This window comes from Coptis chinensis, chromosome 4, assembly GCF_015680905.1.
Source record: "Coptis chinensis isolate HL-2020 chromosome 4, ASM1568090v1, whole genome shotgun sequence".
Classification (NCBI taxonomy): Eukaryota; Viridiplantae; Streptophyta; class Magnoliopsida; order Ranunculales; family Ranunculaceae; genus Coptis; species Coptis chinensis.
Genome location: NC_141459.1, coordinates 98,717,771 through 98,733,529, shown reverse-complemented (window position 1 = coordinate 98,733,529; position 15,759 = coordinate 98,717,771). Strand labels below are relative to the sequence as shown.

The 15,759-nt window shown below is 38.9% G+C and overlaps 2 protein-coding genes across 3 annotated transcripts; one reads left to right on the top strand and one right to left on the bottom strand.

Annotated features, from left to right (window-relative positions):
- The first annotated feature begins 3,746 nt into the window (after window positions 1–3,746).
- CESA4 (cellulose synthase A4) lies at window positions 3,747–9,878 on the top strand. The gene is made up of 11 exons (XM_086558411.1): window positions 3,747–3,907; window positions 4,073–4,194; window positions 4,446–4,515; window positions 4,622–4,775; window positions 4,946–5,558; window positions 6,267–6,404; window positions 6,617–6,742; window positions 7,009–7,221; window positions 7,408–7,911; window positions 8,619–8,969; window positions 9,086–9,878. Exons 4-11 carry the CDS (start codon window positions 4,723–4,725, stop codon window positions 9,665–9,667), a joined length of 2,580 nt encoding a protein of 859 aa, XP_086414537.1. The 5' UTR covers window positions 3,747–3,907; window positions 4,073–4,194; window positions 4,446–4,515; window positions 4,622–4,722; the 3' UTR covers window positions 9,668–9,878.
- A 424-nt stretch (window positions 9,879–10,302) lies between these two features.
- Window positions 10,303–14,796, bottom strand: LOC147506127 (uncharacterized). 2 transcript variants are annotated; one of them, XM_086558410.1, is made up of 3 exons: window positions 13,688–14,767; window positions 11,246–13,252; window positions 10,303–10,956 (listed from the first exon to the last, which is right to left on the bottom strand). In XM_086558410.1, exons 1-3 carry the CDS (start codon window positions 14,526–14,528, stop codon window positions 10,592–10,594), a joined length of 3,213 nt encoding a protein of 1,070 aa, XP_086414536.1. In that variant the 5' UTR covers window positions 14,529–14,767; the 3' UTR covers window positions 10,303–10,591. The 2 variants fall into 2 exon arrangements, with proteins under 2 accessions (XP_086414536.1, XP_086414535.1); XM_086558409.1 differs by having other exon boundaries at window positions 11,246–14,796.
- Window positions 14,797–15,759: the final 963 nt, after the last annotated feature.

Sequence of the window (15,759 nt, the reverse complement as noted above, 5' to 3'; positions counted from 1 at the left end):
GTTTCATAGAAAGCTCTAACCTTGTGTTCTCTGGAGTAACCATCATAACGTTAACTCCACTCCCAGTGTCAGCAGATGATCCGTCCGTGAATACTTTACAGCCATTATTTTTGTTCCAAGGGTCGTTTTTGTCCGCGGTCTCTCTGGCTTCAGCTTCGATTTCCATGTCCACACCCCAATCATGTCCGTGGACTTCACTATCATGAACGTGGTCATGACTGTGACTGGACTTGTAGATACCAGCAATTCTATTTCTCCTATAGGTACGGTCATGCTCCCATTAAACCCAAACAAATTATTTCTAGCTATTTCAAGGCTGATCTCTCTATATGCATTTCAACTAGGGCAGAACAGAACAATAAATCTACTGAACTACCACAATCAATTAAAATTCTTTTAGTAAGATAGTTACCTACTACGAGAGTCACCCCTAACACATCATCATAGGGAAGGCTGACCCTTTTCCTATCCTTCTCCGTGAATGTTATGTTGTTGTAGCCGGTTGGACTCTGCGGTATAGCTCTTGGTATGGCTTCCTGACCCTTTCTTCCCTCCGTTCTCTTTCCCTAGGGCGATCCGCCTTGTACCCTTTTCCCTTGTAGTCCATTTTGCCTCTCCTTTCATCATCTTTCTCCACTGTACTGACCCCTTTTCCTCCCTTTTTAGTAGACCGCGGTATATAATCTCCACACCTTATATACTTCTCCAATCTAGGATACAGTTCCGCCAAGCTAGATGTCACCTCTTCATTTTTTACTATGGACATGTGTACTTTACTTCCTTGGCGAACTCCATTCCTAAAAGCTATCACTGCAGTCTTCTCATCTAAATTCTCCACTTTCATGGCCTCCGCGTTGAGCCTGGACACAAATTTCCTTAACGATTCTCCGTCTTCTTGTTTCATATAAAATAGCGCGGACACGTTCACGCTCTTTTCTTTTGATGAATGTAATGAGTGATGAATGCCTTTTCTAGTTCACTGAACTTCTCTATACTTCCAGCTGGCAACCGATAAAACCAATCGGAAGCTCCCTCTTTCAGACTTGTTGGAAAAAGCATACACCATAAACCATTAAACTTATCCTCTTGCCATAAAGCTAACTATTGGCGAAAATGTTGTATGTGATGCACCGGGTCTCCCTTTCCATCAAATCTATCGAATCTGGGCTGTGTGAACCGCCTTGGTACCTCCATTGACCTCACCACCGCCGCCAACGGGTTGTGAGTGAGCACCGCTATTACCTGGTTCGCCGTTCCTCTACTCTCCTGTTGCACTGGTCGGATGGCTTCCCTTTCCCTTTCAAACATGTGTTGAACTTGCTGTAATGTGACACCATATGCTATTCCACCGCCTTCTATTTGTGGATCTAGCTCTACTCCCTTCCCTATTCCATCTAACGGCTGCACAGGTTCCTCATCTGATCTTTCTTCATCAGATTCATCTTCTATGGTATTTTCCTCTCTTCTTGCTTCTTCCGCTTCCCTCTCTCTTCTAAACTTTCCATTCTCTTCCCTCAGCCTACCCATCTCTACCTCCATCTCTCTCATTCTCTCCACCACCGTCAGATCTATTTCTCCTCCTACCTCCTCTAGTTGATTGACCACTCATATACCATTTGCTTCCCCGACCTCCGTTTCTGTCTCCACTTTTGCTTTTCTTTTCGATGGTGCTATCTCTTCTCCTAGAACCGTGGTTTTTAACTAGTGTGGTTGTCAGTTTAGTCCCCTCGGACGGCGCCAATTGTTGTGACCTGATTCTTTCTCTAGTGTTTTATCTTTTTTTTCTCTCTCCTCCTTTTCGTTAGGGTTTCCTCCCTTATTATACTTGGTTCCTCCATAGTATGCGCCCTCCCCTTGATCTTCCTTCCATCCATCCGTTCTAATGAACCCACGTGTCCTCTCTGACTTCGCACACCTGTTCACCGCCTTTTGGGTTACCCTATCTATTTCTGCTCCATGCTCGCTGTCTACTCCTAGTCCGCAATGGCCCATCAGCCCAGGACTATTCTGCTCCATACTCGCTGCCTACTCTCAGTCCGCGATGACCCTCCAGCCCATGGACTCCTCCGAACCCTTAGGTCTATTAATCCCAAATCAGTCCATAACAGTTCCCTCTTCTTTATCTCAATATTTTGAGATGATTCTACGGTTTATAATGTTCCCTCTTCTTTATCTCAATATTTTGAGATGAGTACCTTAATTACTGCGACAAGTGAGCGATCTGGAGAAAATATATAGGTTGATTCCAAGGCCAGTTGAACTTGGGAGTCCCTTGTCAATACTCAATAGCATCACCAAACAAACAAAGCCATGATTCCAGAATGCCATAAACTTCAAGCCAAAGTCTTTCCATACAGTTGCTATATATCAAAATTCAAAAGTATACCCATCAAGATATTTCAAAGGGTTAGCTAGTATTTCCCTCCTACTAGATGAGTTAACTAGGATTTGCCCCACTAGATGGAAATTAGGCCATCTAGTGGGGGAAATAAAAAAAAAAATCAAATTGAGTTGACGGTATGTTTTTTGTGTGTATGGTGTGGGTACCCTAATTTCCGGGGAAATCCTAATTGTCTTATCTAGAGAGGGGGAGACACTATTTTGAAAGAAGGAAAATACTATCCGAATTTGCATAAGGGCACATGTGGTACAAATTATTTAGAGGCAGGACAAATGTTGTGTGTGTGAACTGCACATAAGCACCTACATTCTGCGTACCTCGATGGGCAACAGGGGAAGAATGATACTAACATGCGTGTTAGAGTGCAAGGAGTAATCAGTGTGTGTTGGAGGAATGATGACAGGCGCTAAAATTGACTTACATTATACGAGTTTCAAGAGCCCAGTATAGGCATAGTGACAATTACGAGTTGTGCAGCTCCATCTGTGAATCTGGGGCTAGGATATTTGCGTTTCATTATCTTATTTTCTGCCTTCATGTTACGGTTGTAAATTACCAAAGGATTACCAAGTATATAAGAGGCCGGATTTTATGACTGATGAATATAATATATACGATTTTTTTTTTGAACAATATTGTTGTGAAATTTCTTCGAGATCTTTAAACTCAATAGTATGATGAATATGAGAGCAATTGGATTTAATTTATCAGCGATCAACATGCAAGAGGGAGCTATAGTATTTGCTCTTTAATTTGGTGTGTGTGTCTAATGGGCCTCTTGGTGGTACTACAGTACCTGCAATGCAGGTATATTATGCCGGGTTTGGTTTAGTAATATAAGACAAGCTTCAACGCCTTAGAGTTTAAGCTATGCCTCTAGGCCTTGTTGGTAGAGCAAACCTTCCATCAAAGCATCCCCTCTTTAACTTCTCTTAGAATCAAACTTAGACTTCTCAACTCACAGTAGGTGAAAGACTCAATACCTCTTACCTTACTATCCTTAAAACCTAGCTCCTTCCAATTCTCCATACCTCTGAGAACACTCTATTCAGCACCTTCATCTTTTTTTTTGCCATCGCCAGCCATGGCATCAAACACCATGACTGGCTTAGTCGCGGGTTCTCATAGGCGAAACGAGTTACATGTAATGCAAAATGCAGATGAGGTACATTTATCATAATGAAGCATGATATAAAGTTTACTAGAAATGCTAAGTTTACTACATATTGTTTGGTAATCATATTAATTATGCCTGTGTTTTATAGAGTGCTAAGAAGGTGCTAACTCACTGTGACATGATTTATTGGTCAGCCTCCTCCAATACGCCAATCAGTGTCAAAAACTGTCGAGTATGTGGTGATGAGATTGGACTCAAGGACAACGGGGAGTTATTTGTGGCCTGTTATGAATGTGGATTTCCTGTTTGTCGGCTTTGTTATGACTATGAGAGAAGTGAAGGGAATCAGTGCTGCCCTCAGTGCAACACTCGCTACAAGCGTCACAAAGGTCTCATACATAATTTTGTGCTATTAGTCAAGTTCAAAATTTATATTCTGAAATATGATAAATTAAAAGTGTGTTCCTTCAAAAAAATTCATTTGTAGTCGAACTTTGTGAGTCGAGTTTTAGAACTCTGATACAGTTTTTAAACAAGGAGTTATGTATTGGCAGGCTGTCCGCGAGTTCCAGGAGATGAGGAAGACAATGGGAATGGAGATGATTTTGACGATGAATTTCAGATTAAGAGCCACAAAGGCGATGTCACGAATAACAACATTGATATTAATCGCTCGGTAACCAAAATCTATTATCATTATGTCTCTGCTTAGACTTAAGGTTTAAACCTAAACGACCCACAATAACATCACCTTTTCATTTGAAGAGTTCATGCGAACAAATGTTGAGTGTCATTACAATAAAAATGTACGTATATACACAAGCAGGCCGGATATACAGGGAGAGTAACAATAATCAAGTAAACTAATGATTTGATCCGTGCCATAACTTAAGCACTTGTCTTACGCTCAAGTGGATAATGTTACAGGAAAATGGAGACTACCATCCACAACAATGGCATCCAAATGGCCCAGCTTTTTCTTCCATTGCTGGAAGTAGTAAGTGAACTCTTCATCCAACTCCAATTTATCCTAGATTATTTTTATTGAATTTCTTATCTTATTAACTCGTGAATTTTGAAATTTTACATTTTTTTGTTGGTAGTTGTTGGTAAGGATTTTGAAGGTGAGAAGGATGTATACAATAATGTGGAATGGAAAGAAAGGGTAGACAAATGGAAGGCTAAGCAAGAAAAGAAAGGTTTAATGAGCAAAGAAGATGGTGGAGAAAATGATCTAGGAGATGAAGATGATTTCCTGTATGATAATTTTCTTCCTTGGCCTATACATGTTTTTGAACTTTCAGAATCATTTCATGAACTAGACGTCTATCAACGTGCTTACATAAATCAGTTATTTTTACAACTTTCAAGTATGATTTTAAGTTTTATAATAATGTTCTTGCATATTGATCTTGATTATTTGGCAGGATGGCCGAGGCACGACAACCCTTATGGCGAAAAATCCCTATACCATCGAGCAAAATCAATCCATACCGAATAGTCATTGTCCTTCGACTAGTGGTCCTGTGTTTTTTCTTACGCTTTCGGATTCTAACTCCAGCTAAAGACGCTTATCCCCTATGGCTAATTTCAGTCATTTGCGAAACATGGTTTGCTCTGTCATGGATACTAGACCAATTTCCAAAATGGTTCCCTATAAACCGTGAAACATATCTAGACCGTCTTTCCTTAAGATTTGAACGTGAAGGTGAACCTAACAAATTATCACCAGTTGATGTATTTGTGAGTTCAGTTGATCCATTAAAAGAACCACCTATTATAACGGCAAATACTGTACTTTCGATCCTGTCCGTTGACTACCCAGTCGAGAAAGTGAGTTGCTATGTATCGGACGATGGTGCGTCAATGTTGTTGTTTGATACATTATCTGAAACAGCTGAATTTGCAAGGAGATGGGTACCATTTTGTAAGAAGTATAGTATTGAGCCTAGAGCACCTGACTACTATTTTTCTCAAAAGATTGATTATTTGAAGGATAAGGTGCAACCAACCTTTGTGAAAGAGAGAAGAGCTATTAAGGTATCACTAAATCTAATCTTTTTGTGATACTGACTATATTCATGGATCAAACTCTCTAGTATATTGTTTTGGGGGTCGCACAGTACCAATATCCAGTACAAAATGGAGTGATTTTTTGCTCCCAGCGGGATTTGCTCAAAAACTCCAAAGGAAACATGAACCAACCAAGTGTCCACTGAAAAGTGGTCAACAGTTATCAAATTTCCACCTTAATATATGCTTCCTGATTTATCCCCAATCTTAAAAAAAATAAAAGAAAAAAACTTAACCAGTTACAAAATCTAGTTTTTGGTCTTGGGAAAAAAAATGAATAAAAAACTTGAAGTGCTGAACTAGTCACACTTCTTTCAAACTAAAAAAAAAAAAAAAAAAAAAATCTTTAGCTAATGATAAGAAGAACTCTTATATATTTTACAATGAGATTTTTTTAATTTTTTTTTTTTTTTTTATTTTTAATGGGGACAAATCAGAAAGTTTGTTCTAAGAAAGGAATTTGATAACTGTTCTCTTTTTAGTGGACACGCCTGTATCACGAGAAAGTATACATTTGGCAAATTCCACTTACATACTGTAAAGTTTTCTGAGCCTACTGAAACCTTTCAAATTTCTTGGTCCAATCCAGGCCCATTTAGAGTTCAGTGCAGTTTGAGTCATACGTAATATGAAGAGTTTCCTGGTGCATTTTCATTCAGTTGTGTAAATACGCAGAGAGAATACGAAGAATTCAAAGTGAGGATCAATGCATTGGTGGCAAAAGCTCAGAAAAAACCGGAAGAAGGATGGGTCATGCAAGATGGTACCCCGTGGCCTGGGAACAATACTCGTGATCATCCTGGCATGATCCAGGTATGTCCGCCCAGTAAACTTTTATGCATACCTCAGAGTTATTAGACTACACTTGTTTATAAACAACTGTTTTTAAAGAAAAAAGGTGTCATTCAGTGAGGTGGTACAAATGGAACTATCTCATAATTCAACAATTGGCCATTACACAAATATGTAAATTGAATGTGTTTTGTAATAATGAAACAATAATATTATTACCTATTGTTTTGCAGGTTTACCTGGGAAGTGCAGGTGCACTTGATGTTGAAGGTAAGGAGCTTCCTCGACTAGTATACATATCACGTGAGAAGCGACCTGGGTATCAACATCATAAAAAAGCCGGTGCCATGAACGCCATGGTAAGTACGATTTAATCAAAATATCTTGGTTTAGTTAACACTCAAGGCCATGAAATGGCTAAATATCTTTAGCAGCTAAATATTTCTGCTAGCAAATGCCATATCTTAATTAAGCTTTACCATGATATTTATATGTTTATTACTTCTATGTTAGTTTATTGTTTCAACTTATTGGAGCTTACTGTGAAGCTACAAGTGCTAGTAATCTTGTACATTATAGCCAAGTTCAGTATCATGTGGTTTGATAATTATGTTTCTTTTATTAGGTTCGAGTATCAGCAGTGCTCACAAATGCACCATTTCTGTTGAATCTTGATTGCGATCACTACATCAACAATAGCAAGGCAATGAGGGAAGCTATGTGTTTTTTGATGGATCCTCAGCTAGGGAAGAAGTTGTGTTATGTTCAATTCCCTCAGAGGTTTGATGGCATTGATCGACATGATAGATATGCTAATCGTAACGTTGTATTCTTCGATGTAAGTATAGCCCTTTGTCTATTTTGATATTCCAGCTTGTGATTTCATAGAGGATTGATTTACAAATTCCTTTTGGATTCAATGAAAAGAAAATCATGTTGTACCAATTACGTGTCCAACCAAGGGACAAAACAATAGTTAGCTCTATATACATACATTATGGATTTCTTCTTTCTTATGGTGTAGATCAATATGAGAGGCTTAGATGGTATCCAAGGACCAGTGTATGTTGGTACTGGATGCGTCTTCAACCGACAAGCATTGTATGGATATGATCCACCGGTATCTGAAAAGAGGCCTAAGATGACCTGTGATTGCTTGCCATCATGGTGCTGCTGTTGTTTTGGTGGCTCAAAAAAATCTAAGTCAAAGTCAAAGAAGGGAGGTAATGGTCTGTTAGGAAAATTCTATAGCAAGAAGAAGAAGAACAATGCAAAGAAAGGTTCCTCCCCGGTCTTTGATCTTGAAGAGATTGAAGAAGGATTAGAAGGATATGAGGAGTTGGAGAAGTCTTCCCTTATGTCACAAAAGAACTTTGAGAAGCGTTTTGGTCAGTCTCCAGTGTTTATTACATCAACACTCATGGAAGAAGGTGGACATCCTCACGGGACTAATTCAACAGCTCTTATAAAGGAGGCAATTCATGTTATCAGTTGTGGCTATGAAGAGAAGACTGAATGGGGCAAAGAGGTGATTTTTCACTTCAACTTCTTATATTCAATATATTCTACATTTGCATGGCATATTGGCATGAAAACTTTAGTTGCAATGAGACTGAGCTGCATAATGTATGTCAGCCAACGCAGGTTGAACTTGTCAAGTGGATTACTATAATGCCGTACACTGATTAGATAGTTTCTACTCATGCGATATGTTTCTTATATTTAATCTATGTCCTTGAATACTTTCCCTTTACTGAAAGTTGCAGACCTATATATGGTAATCTCACTTCTTAGGATGTTTGGCATTGATTTTTGCTCAATGCCTGAAAAGAAGTGCTTCATATAAAATTTTCATGTGGATTGTCAAAAAATGTAGATGTATTGTCAGAGTACAGAGGAACTTGTTCATTATGCTAGGATTTTATGGTAAAATGTAGTCTTCACACGGGACCTTTCACAACATTAAAGTTTCACTGGAGTTTGAACTTCAATATGTTGTTGGTAGAACATGCCAAAAGTTGGCTTCAGCTCTTTGTAGTATTTGAATTTGAGCTTTTGAAATTTCCGGAAATCATTTTTCAAAACAAGTGCTTATAAATGTCAATGAGATGGCTTCTAAGAAACGAAAAATTATACTTACCATTATGCGTTGTTGAATTGCGTATTAGAGAATCCTGAGTAATCATTATAATTTATGCCAGTTAAAAATTCTTAAGGGACTGTTCTTTTCCGCAGATTGGTTGGATATATGGTTCAATCACAGAAGATATATTGACTGGCTTCAAGATGCATTGCAGAGGGTGGAAGTCAGTATATTGTATGCCTAAAAGACCTGCCTTCAAGGGTTCAGCTCCAATAAATCTTTCAGATCGGTTGCACCAAGTCTTGAGGTGGGCTCTTGGTTCTGTTGAGATATTTCTTAGTCGTCACTGCCCACTATGGTATGGATATGGAGGGAAACTAAAATGGCTAGAAAGGCTCGCATATACTAACACCATTGTCTACCCGTTCACTTCAATTCCTTTGCTCTTCTATTGTACTATTCCTGCCGTATGTCTTCTTACTGGAAAGTTTATCATTCCTACGGTAAGCATTTTGCTATTACGATGTTTTCAATGTTTCCAAAAGATTAATATTTAGTTATACTTTGGATGAAAAATATATCTTGATTTTCCTAATTAAAAATTTATTATCATATGCAGCTGACCAACCTTGCTAGTGTATGGTTCTTGGCTCTCTTCCTTTCAATTATTGTGACTGGAGTGCTTGAGCTCAGGTGGAGTGGTGTTAGTATCCAGGATTGGTGGCGTAATGAGCAGTTTTGGGTGATTGGAGGTGTTTCAGCACATCTTTTTGCTGTCTTTCAAGGCCTTCTTAAGGTTCTTGCAGGAGTTGATACCAACTTCACTGTAACTTCTAAGACCGCAGAAGACGAAGAATTTGGTGATCTCTACCTCTTCAAGTGGACTACTCTTCTTATCCCACCTACGACATTAATAATTTTGAACATGGTTGGAGTTGTTGCTGGAGTATCTGATGCCATTAACAATGGGTATGGCTCATGGGGTCCCTTATTCGGTAAGTTGTTCTTCGCTTTCTGGGTGATTGTTCACCTGTATCCTTTCCTCAAAGGACTGATGGGGAGGCAGAACAGGACTCCCACTATTGTAGTCCTCTGGTCTATTCTGCTTTCCTCAATTTTCTCCTTGCTTTGGGTCCGTATTGATCCATTCTTGCCTAAGCAGACAGGACCGATCCTTAAACAATGTGGAGTGGAATGCTAATCATTTTGTTCTTTACTTTTATTTTCGCTCAATTGCGCTTCTTCATCTTACTTATTTGTTTCTCCACATGCTTGGAATTGAACGTGTGTGTTTTGTAGATAGAATGTTACAAGCATGGGATCGCATGTATAAGATAAATTTTGTTCCTGTTTGAAATGAGTCATTGGGTATGTAGTAGTATTGTTGGTAAAGAAGAAATGACATTAATATGTGTTCTGTTGTATTCAGTATTGATGAAAAGTGATCCTTCTTTATTTTTATTGCTGTCACTATTTAGTGGGGAGGAAGTTTTCAACATGTAGATATATGACATAATGAGTACAGTTAAATAGTTGACTACATTTAAGCATGATAAGGCCCTTCCTTACTATTGTGTTGAGCGCACCAGATCCCCCACCCCCCACACACACACCAACTCCCCTGAGTTTTGTGTTTGGAGTCTTTATAGCAATCTAAAACCTAATACTTGCTGTGTTAGTTATTTAGAGAGTCGAGGTCAACTTCAGTTATAATGATCACAACAAACTAATCAAAGGGTTCAAAATCCGTGGTTTATTGGTATTACCGTATCTAGTGCCAAATAAACAACGATCCAATCAAAACATTAAGAAAACTATTCAATGCTCAAAAAGAGATAAAGAAAGAGAAAAATTAACTAAAGAAGAAAACTATACTGACAAATAGTCCTTCAAGGTTAGTGTTAAGGAGTCCTAAGAGCATTAGGCTACGCTTGTACACCTTTCTAGTCAAAGTATTACATATCGAAAATATTTCACAAAGGAAAACATTCTAAGCAACCTAAAATTGGAAACATACAGAGTTTTCTAGTTGGAACTAAAACAAAGCAGGTCACCCCTTCCATGTGTTTTTATGGTTCATGCGCTCTTCAGATATTGGAGTCATTTACAGAGTTGTGAGATCCAACTACTGTTTTAGTTGACTGAGTTTGCTCATGGTAATAGTGCCTAATGGCTCAGAGAGATACGCCTGAGTCCGAGCTGACAACTCTTGAGAGACGAAACGCATAGTAGGCCGTGATTCAGGATTGGTGCGTGTACATGCTAGAGCCATTGTAACTACAAAAACAATTTCCTCTGCCAATTGACCTGTGGGAGGCAGAAGCCTTTCGTCCAGTACTTCCTTCAACAGAAGACTTCCATCATCAGATGACGATGAGGTTAGAGTTGAGATGAGCTCACCTGGGTGTTTTCCCATCATGACCTCTAGAGCTACTACTCCAAAGCTATACACATCACATTTTTCTGTCACCTTCATTGTGTAAGCAAGCTCTGCATATCACCCGAAGAAACAAGAAATTAGTGAGTAGAAGATTCGCTATGTGAGATTCATAGATGTAATCTCAGGTTTGTAGCAGTAGAATGATATGATTTAGGATGTTACAAGTGTGGTTAATAGAAAAAATGAAAAATAGAATATAGTTGAATAGTTTGTGTGAAACGGGAATTTCTGTATAACGTTTGGATGAAGCTAATTAAAATAAAACCTTAGGCATGCAATCAATTCTTGAAAATGAGCATTGAGGGAGGGGAGAAATGAAGAATTGGGGATTTATCTCACCTGGGGCCATGTAGCCATAAGCACCTGCAATACTAGTCCAGTTTGATGAATCTGAACTCAACAATCTTGCTGTTCCAAAGTCAGAGAGCCGAGGTTCAGACTCTACGTCTAGCAAGATGTTATTAACTGATATGTCGCGGTGCACTATAGTGGGTGAACAGTCATGGTGCAAGTAAGCGATAGCATGTGCCACACCTCGGAGAACCTTAACTCGAGTGACCCAGTCAAGTTCTCTCCCAGTCTCTTCTTCATACAAAACCATTCCCAAACTACCTCTTACTATGTACTCGTACACCAAATACATGCACCCTTTCTTTGAGCAGAAACCATACAGCTTAACTATATTCCGGTGCCTTACCTCGGTTAATGTACGAATCTCATTCTGAAAACTTCGATGATTTATATCAGGTATGTCACCTGAATCTGACATATCCAGTCGTTTTACAGCAACAGTATGACCTGTTCGCAGAACTGCTTTATAAACACTTCCGAAGCCTCCTCTGCCAATACAGTACTTCTCATTAAAGTTATCAGTGGCTTTCACAATATCACCAAATGTGAACTTTCCTTCCCTTTCCCATATCAACGACTCAGAGTTCTCTTCATCTTCAATACATACCTTTTCTTCATCCAACAGTCTAGTTCTCCTTGACAACATTAGAATTCCAATAACAATGATTGCAAAGATTATAATGCCAACAATGGGAACAATAACGGCAATAAGTATCTTGCGACGACTATTACCTCCTCTGGGACTAGAACTACAGGAAGATAGTCCTTGTGCATCACCACATAAGCCAGAGTTTCCCACAAAGATTGCAGATTCAGCTTGTCGAAATGTGGGGACTGGACCAGTCAAGTTGTTATATGAGAAATCCACAGATTGTAGGCTAAACATGCTGGAAAATGTGGATGGAATTCTACCAGAGAGCTTGTTGTTGGAGACATTCAGCTTCTCAAGTGTGGTGAGCTTATCCAGAAATTGGGGGATCGGTCCTGATAATGAGTTGTTGCTAAGATCTAAAAGTGACTGCAATGCAACCAAGTTTCCAAACTTGGATGGTATGCTACCGGATAAATTGTTGCTGCTCAAACTTAGCTGCAATAGGCCGACACAATCCCCAAGCTCTTCAGTAATGCTGCCGCTTAGTTCATTTTTTGACAAGTCAAGATTTCGAAGACCAGACAGACTGCCAATAACACCAGGTATCTCCCCTGTTAAGTGATTGCCACTCAAATTGAGATTGAACAAAAATCTTAACTGTCCCAATTCAGTTGGAATCTTTCCCTTCAACTCATTCGATGATAAGCTGAGATCACGCAGTTGAGTAATTTTGCCAATCTCAGCGGGAATGTCACCAGAAATTCTGTTCCCATCTAAGTGTAGATAAGTGAGTTCTTCACATTCTCCCCACTCCGGCGTGAGCTCACCTGACAGTTCATTTTCACTGAGATCTAGATACACAAGATTAGGATGAACTCCAAATGCCTTTGATATGTCTCCGCTGAACTTGTTTCCTTGGAGACGAACTCTTCCTAGTCTTGAGCAATTCCTTAAGCACTCTGGCAACGGCCCTGTAAAGTTATTTCCATTTGCTGTAAAATTTACAAGGGAGAGACCATTGCACAACATCGGTGGCAATTCACCTGAGAAACTATTGTTTGCAAAACTGGCAAAACTCAAGAACATGTCCTGGCCTAGATCCTTTGGAAGGTGACCTGAAAGTAGGTTAGTATACAGTGACAGATACTGCAGGTTCACAAGGCGAGAAATGGTGTCCGGAAGTTCTCCTTGCAACTTGTTGGTGTTGAGATCAAGAATCTCTAATGATGTCAGGTTGCCAATTTCTGGAGGAATGCTACCACTGAGATTGTTGTCGAATAGCTGTAAGATTCGAAGCTGTGTAAGATTTCCAACTGTAGGGGGTATAGAACCAGTGAGCTTGTTCATCGAAAAATCTAGCTGAGTTAAGAGATTAAAGTTTCCAATCTCTGACGGGATAGAACCTGTAAAATTGTTGCCAAAAAGGAAGAGGATATCAAGATTTGTCAATCTTCCAATCTCTGGTGGGATCACTCCAGTGAAGGAATTGTTCTGGAGTTGCAAAGAGACTAATTCCGTCCAATTGGCTATGAAGTAAGATGAAATTTCACCATATAGTAAGTTACTAGACATGGCCAGTGTCACTAGTTTTGTGAGATTGGATAGTGAAGTGGGTAGATCCCCAGTTAGTGAATTCAGTGACAAGTCCAGATAGGTAAGATTAGCACAGAGGCCGAGCTCCAATGGGATAGTAGAATTGAATCCATTGATTTGTAGATCGAGTTTTTCTAGCATCCTAAGCTGGCCTAGAGAAGAAGGAATTTGCCCGCCAAGCGAATTGTTGTAAAGTTCAAGATCATGAAGATTTGAAAGTAAACCAAATTGAGGTGGTATCATACCGGTGAACGCATTCCGTCCCAAAAGTAGATCTTTAAGAGAAACAAGCTTTGACAGATTCACTGGCAATAATCCTTGAAATGCATTATCAGTGAGATTGAGGTATTCAATCTCCACCAGATTAGTTATTGAATCAGGTATAGGACCTGTGAACATATTTTGGCACAAGTCAAGATATGTAAGATTTGGAGAATTGAGAATGAAGGGCGGGAATTCTGAACTAAACTCATTGAGATACAGACTAAGATAACTCAACTTAGGCATGTTGGAAAATTGGGACCAGTCAGGAGATTCTAAGTAGTTTGATCCAAGGTCTAGATACCATACCTGTTGAAGACTACTTAGTTGATATGGAATTGAACCACGAAACTCATTGTCATCTAGGCGAAGAATACGTAGTTCGGACAACTTTGCGATCTCTACAGGGATGTTTTCAGTAAAATAATTGCTGCCCAAGTTTAAGTATGTAAGCTTAGACAGATTGGAAATGAGGGGTGGTATGGTTCCGTTTAGATTGTTGCCATTGAGATTGAAATAAGTGATGTTAGGAAGGGATGAGAAGTTGAATTGGTCGAGTGTACCATTGAGATTCATATCTGAAAGGTCTAGCATGGTGACAGTACTTCCAGCATTGTTGCAAGTGACTCCAGTCCAGTTGCAGAGATTTGTGACATTGGTAATGGACCAAGGATGGAGAGAAGGGGCAGGAACAGGTAAGGAAGTCCTCCATTTGATCAGAGCTTCTGCTTCTGTTCTTAGTGTTGATGATGACTTCAAAGGAAGAACAAATAGAAAGATGGAAAGAAGAAGAAAATGATGAGGTTTTTGAATTACTGGTTTCATGTCTGCAAATGTCTCATATGTGTATGAGTGATAATTGTTGGTTTTGTTGTTTGCCTAATGCCTATGGCAGTATGGCACTCACATGGGAAAAGGAAAAGTCGCCATAATACGGAAAGTCAAAGATTGCATGGAATGAGGAAGACATTAGTACATGTTCTCACCTCTCAGTTACTACTCCATTACAATCCCGATTAGTACTCCATCTAAAATTCTAAATACACGTTTTCTTTTTCTTTTTTCTTTTTTATAATTTCATATTGGTGATTTGGTTCGTACATGGTTGACCTTCTTATGCCTGCTCTCGTTTGACTTATTTAGCTAAAGAAATCGATAGAATAAGAACAAGTTGGACATACAGCATTTATTTCTTCGAATTTAAGCAGCCAGCCAGCTGGTGGTGTCTTGAATCTTAATGACCAGAACTGTGCATGCATGGATAAGTGGATAACCATTCAAGCAGTAAATCTATGGTCAAGAGACTCAAGAGTTCATTTCCAATCTCATCCAACGGTTCTCAATTAGTCAGCTATACGATTTTTTTACGTGAAAAAATCTCAAGCTGTGCCCTCGAAGTCTGCTTTTATTTAGTAGTCTAGTCTGGCTGCTTAACGGCTTAACCTATCCGCACTGTCAGTGCAGTGTTCACACGCATGCTGTTAGCGGGTAGCCTGGTACTCTCAAGGACAAATTGCCGGGACGCATATTTTTTAATAACTCATAAGACCGGGTGGATGAAAGTTCAAGTTTATTCTTGACGCAGAAATAACAACTAACAACGGTTCTGATAGTTGAAAGGTCAACTATACCCTTGAAGATAAAAAATAAATGTTCTAGCCGAAATAATCTGGGTATATTCATAGTTCATGATTATGAACATTTATGATATGAACAAAGAATGTTCATAGCTCATGACTATGAACAATCATTGTTTGTTTATAGTCCAATTGTGGTATGAACAAAGAATATTCATATGACTATGAACATTGATTGTTCATAGTACAGTATAACTATGAACACTCATTATTCATAGTATGAACAAATAATGTTCATAACTATGAATAATGAATGTTCATAGCTACCGAACTATGAATAATCATTGTTCATAGTCCAATTGTGATATGAACAAATAATGTTCATAGCTCATGACTATGAACATTGATTATTCATAGTACAGTATGGACTATGAACACTCATTGTTCATAGCTCAACAAAGTTTCAAAAAAAAAAAAAA

What these genes read in the sequence shown, in the direction of transcription:
- CESA4 (XM_086558411.1), top strand. Translation starts at nt 4,723, where the DNA reads ATGAGCAAAGAAGATGGTGGAGAAAATGATCTAGGAGATGAAGATGAT. An exon ending in ATCATCCTGGCATGATCCAG is followed by an intron (nt 6,405 to 6,616) that starts GTATGTCCGCCC and finishes ATTGTTTTGCAG; the next exon opens with GTTTACCTGGGAAGTGCAGG. An exon ending in GTAACGTTGTATTCTTCGAT is followed by an intron (nt 7,222 to 7,407) that starts GTAAGTATAGCC and finishes CTTATGGTGTAG; the next exon opens with ATCAATATGAGAGGCTTAGA.
- LOC147506127 (XM_086558409.1), bottom strand. Translation starts at nt 14,528, where the DNA reads ATGAAACCAGTAATTCAAAAACCTCATCATTTTCTTCTTCTTTCCATC. An exon ending in TTATGGCTACATGGCCCCAG is followed by an intron (nt 10,957 to 11,245) that starts GTGAGATAAATC and finishes GGTGATATGCAG; the next exon opens with AGCTTGCTTACACAATGAAG.